This window comes from Berghia stephanieae, chromosome 5, assembly GCF_034508935.2.
Source record: "Berghia stephanieae isolate SIO BIC M18660-M18661 chromosome 5, UCSD_Bste_1.3, whole genome shotgun sequence".
In the NCBI taxonomy this organism is placed as follows: domain Eukaryota; kingdom Metazoa; phylum Mollusca; class Gastropoda; order Nudibranchia; family Aeolidiidae; genus Berghia; species Berghia stephanieae.
Window position 1 is genome coordinate 78,347,011 of NC_088364.1, and position 5,000 is coordinate 78,352,010.

Here is a 5,000-nt window from a genome sequence, read left to right on the forward strand (position 1 = left end):
CGTATGACGACGTATTCTCGTGGCTTTACAGGGGTTGTACATGTTAATATTGACTTACTTAATTTATTTAAAAAATAATGGGATTATATTATTTAACCATTTGCCAAAAATTTTTTTATTTTTTCCCAGACTCCAAATTAGGTAGCAAAACTATCAAAGGGAATTTTTTTTAAAAATTGGTTTTAAAAAATTTTGGGCTTACAATATAATGTCCATCCCCTCAATTAATTTTTAAAAACCCAAATACCATTCCGAAATCCCAATTCAATACTGTCCCCCGATTTAGTTTTTGAGGCAAGGAAAATTTGAATATTTTTAATGGATATTTTTTTTGTGGTTAATCTTTAACTGAAACACTACTATTAGACAGTAAGGAGATGGGGTATTCCTTGATGGATTTTTGGAATTTGAAGGATTTTATATTTTATGCACTCAATTAGTAAAAACGGATCAAATTATGAGCATTTTTGTATTAGATAACTATTTATTACAAAATTTTAAAGTACATATCAATTAGTTCTTTTGAAAACCTTTCCCCTTTATAATATTTAATGAAAATTTAAATTTTTTGGGGAGGATGGTATAAGAATTGTATAAGTTTTGTGGTTAGTGTGTGGTGTGGTTCGGGGGGGGCTTGGAGATCCCTTTGACGACAAGGTTTAGGGGAAATGAGTAATGTTAAGGGGTGAAAAATTGGGTGTTGATGGCGGTAATGGTCCAAGAGGAAATAGCTCTAGGATAGTGAGTCGAGAGTCGGTCGGGTTTGGGGATGTGCGTTTTGTGTATTTTTAGTGGTCTGTGTGTCTGCGAAGCGAAAATAAGTTTTTTATTTGAGTAAGTGGTATGTCTGGTTTTGTTTTGGGGGGGTCGGGGGGTTGGGGGGGGTGTGCGTGGGTTGTTATGGTTGCAAAATCATAGGAAAGGGTTTTCTTAGTTGGGTTTTTTTGGGTATGGGAGGGAGGGTGTATGTATGGTTTACTTATAAGACGTCTGAAATATCAGCAGTAAGATTTTAGTAGTATTATTTGATTATTTGTAGAATTTACATAGATAGAACTGAAACTGTCTTACTGATTGTAGATCTATATCTATGAAATTCTAGATTAAGTAGTATTACTGTTATGTCTGTAATGAGAATTTGTCGTATTATAGGTATGATTATTTAATTATGCAGATACTAAACTTTGTATTATATGTACATTAACTATTATTATTATTATACTTTTTTATAAAAAATTTTATGCCATTTAATATTTAAAAGAAGTCGACGTTGCTTTATCAATGAAATTTTCATATCATGTATTATTTTTTCTTCATAAATTAATTTATGTGGATCATTATGACTTCTATAAAAATGTAGATTTATGAAGTAGTATCGAAATGATTATTATTTTCAAATTATTCATTACATATCATTGATATCTGAAGTCGTACATTATTGAGTCTGCAGAGAGAAATTCTAGATGTATTAAGCTTATTGTTTTAATGATGATTAGTCACGATTGTTTGTCGTAGTACTTTCATATTGATTCTTTAATGATTAGTAATGATATTATTAAATATATGCTGTATTATTTTATTGAAAGAAGCTTTATGAAATGTTAATGACAGTAAGTCTTCTTTCATATAATATTAATGGTAAGTATTCGTATTCTGTAAGATAATTATGTCAAGAAAAATTTATCTGTATTATATATTTTTATGTATGTCTGATATGTATGTCATTTAGAAGTTTGTTAAAAGTAGAAATAGTATATGATGATGTAACTGTATGTATTAATAATTTAAGACGGAATAATGACTATTACGTATAAGTAAGTCGAAGTATACGATAACTGTAATGTAAGTCTGGAAGAATATGTTGTTGCCCTACGTTCTTTCAGAATTTGTATGACGAAGAAGATGTCTGTAGACTAGTATGAATGTTATAGTAGAGTCTGTAAGAATGATGATAAAAATTTTTAATGTACTATTAAAGTAAATTCTAATAACCCCCCAAAAACATCAAACCCCCAAAACCCCAAAAACCCAAAAAAAATAAAAAACAAAAATAAAATTCCCAAATTTTCCTACATCAAACCCAAAAAAAACCAAATCCCTTAAAACCCCTCCAACACTTCAATCCAAAAAATTAACCCAAACCCCCAAACCTCAATATTATCAACAAACCTCACATAACAAAAACAACATAATTCTACAAATATTAATCTACATATATCATAAATACTTCATACATATATAACATCTAATACTAATTAATTCTTACTTCTACAAACATTACTTCATATATCAAATACATAAATATATATAACATAATAAATTAAAATCAAAAATTTTATAAACATCACTAAAAATCAATAAATCTCACCTCAACATACATAACTTACAATAATACTAAATTTTAACAAATATATTATCATAAAATACATATTACATAATAACTGTCTAAAATGATTTGTACGTATTATCTTCTAACTGATTAAAATTTTAAATTTTTAATCTTATGACTTCATGTCTGTCGTTTTTGTGTATTACTTATATGTACTTCAAATAATACCCAATAATAAATAATTAAATTAATTACTATAATCAACTTTACTACATAATATCATATTAATTTTTAATAATTTTTTTTAACTACGTTTAGTATTATACTTTTAAAATTTAATCTAAAAGAAATTTGAATACTGTATAAAGTATGAATAAAAACTATCATTTGCATGAAGTATTTAAATTAGATCTTCATATAATTTTATTAATATAGTATTTATGTATGTATTTACAGTCTGATGTATTTGATCATTATTATTGTATGTTTTGTAAGTTTTAAATTATTTTCTGTATTTCGATAATTTGTTTATGTCATATGAAATTAGAGGTAATTATATACTGAAATTATGATTATAAAGTAATTTTTCATATATTAAAATGTTTTAATGGTTAACTGTTATTCATAGAGTAGTTGTCGGGTTTATTACAGTCTTTCTTACAGTCTGATGTCTGATTAATAGAATTCATTAATTACTTTAAACGTCAGTTTTTCTAGTAAATTAAAATATGTTTTAAAATTATGATGTAATTAATGTATTTGGAGTAGTTTTTATATATGAAAATTATATTCAAATCGCATCATAGTCTGATAATAGCTGTATGTAAAAATATTCTTCTATCGATTGTATATTCTTCATATAAAGGTTTTTAATGACTTCAGTACTAAGAATAATTTGTTGTTTCTGTATTATTTAAGGAAATTATAATTTTTAGTACAATCTTGACGTATGAGTATAATAAGTTTTCTGTAATAGGTTGTATCTGAGTCATTTGAATTAATTGTATGTTGTTCTGTAGATGATTAGAAATTTAATTCTGTCTTATTAATAATTAAGAAGTAAGTAGATACTAATTAATTAGTAGTTTAAAATTTTAGTATTATGTATATTCTACTGTATGCCAAACATACTAGCGATGTAGTTTGTATGACAGTATAAGAATTTTATCTATGTATCAGTACTAAAAGTACTGGTTTCATATTAGCATGTCTTATCTTGTTTTTAATGTCTTGTTGTCATTAGTTGATTAGTACGTATTATTTTTAATTATGACGAATTATAGACTGTCTGTTGAAGAAGTCTTGATGATTATGTAGTACGAAAGTAATTTAAGTGTGTACTTATTTTTTCAGTAAATGTATTATTTATGATTACTGATGATTATGACAGTATGTTATGCATGTTTAGATGAAGATATAAAACTTGTAGTAGTAATATAAATTATAATCATTATGTAGAAAGTATAAAGTACATTATACTGTATATTTTTCTAATGTAAAAAATTGTAATGAATTACATTATTCATGCTGTCTCAAATTAGTTCATTTATGTCAGTACTATTATTTTAATTATAGTTTTAGATATACATAGAGTTATGTATTAGGTTTTATGTTTATGTTCAGTCATCAGATCATATGTAATATTTTTACGTAGTCGTATGAAATGTCTGCATTGTATCAATTAATAAAGTCTTTTTAAAAATCTGAGAAGAAATAGTATTTTATAGCATTTTTTTATTGATTAAACATGTAATCATCAGATGATATTAAAATTATATAATTATTTCAAAAAATACTATAATAAACCAATCATTCCCAAACAACACAATTTCCACCACAAAACAAAAACCCAAAAAAAATTCAAAAAGATTTAAAATTTAAAAGGATGACTGTAATACATTTCTACTATAATATAAATAAATAACAACATAATATATAATAAACTACATACATAATAATATATACTTACTTTCATACAATCATTCTATTTAATAATCTAACATACATTAATAATAATACAACTCCTAATCAAATTTTTTTAAAGTACTTACAATGATGAATCTATTAATCTAATATCGTTTATAATGTATATCTAAAAAGTACTTTTAATTAATTTAATTTAAGTAGAAAGTAGTACTTTAATTATACATATTTACTAACAGTTAATTCTAATTTAGTATATATCATTTGATTAATGTAGTCTGCTTACGTCTTAATGACAATAATCTTATATGAATTAATTAAAAATCTTACATGAAATAAAAAGTTTACTGAAAGCATGACATCTCTTTAAAAAAAAATTTAAAATAATAAAAGATTACATACGATTAATAATGAATATCTTAATAAAGTACAAAATCATAATTTTAAAAATTAAAAATTATAATATAATGATAATGTAAATGTGTCATGTAATTCTTAGTAGTATGTCTTAATAAGTAAATTTTAAATTACGTTTAATGTTTGATTAAACATCATATCGTATAATTACATACTTTACTATTTATGAAATTAATATTTTTAAAATAATTATATCTTCATAATCTAATTTTTAAAATTATCATATTTTAATAATTTTTAATCCTTTCTTTAGTAATCATTACTACTAATATTTAATACATTATTACTATTAATATTTATTAAAATAAAATTACTATCATATATTTAAATT

The 5,000-nt window shown here is 23.9% G+C and overlaps 1 protein-coding gene across 1 annotated transcript in view; it reads left to right on the forward strand.

Annotated features, from left to right (window-relative positions):
• The window catches only part of LOC144974023 (prolyl 4-hydroxylase subunit alpha-1-like), a 29,119-nt gene that overhangs the window by 11 nt on the left and 24,108 nt on the right, over nt 1–5,000 (forward strand). Inside the window, exon 1 of the mRNA XM_078916912.1 lies at nt 1. This exon is cut by the window's left edge and continues 11 nt beyond it. Coding sequence (XP_078773038.1) covers nt 1 — 1 coding nt within the window. The remainder of the gene's footprint in view (nt 2–5,000) is intronic.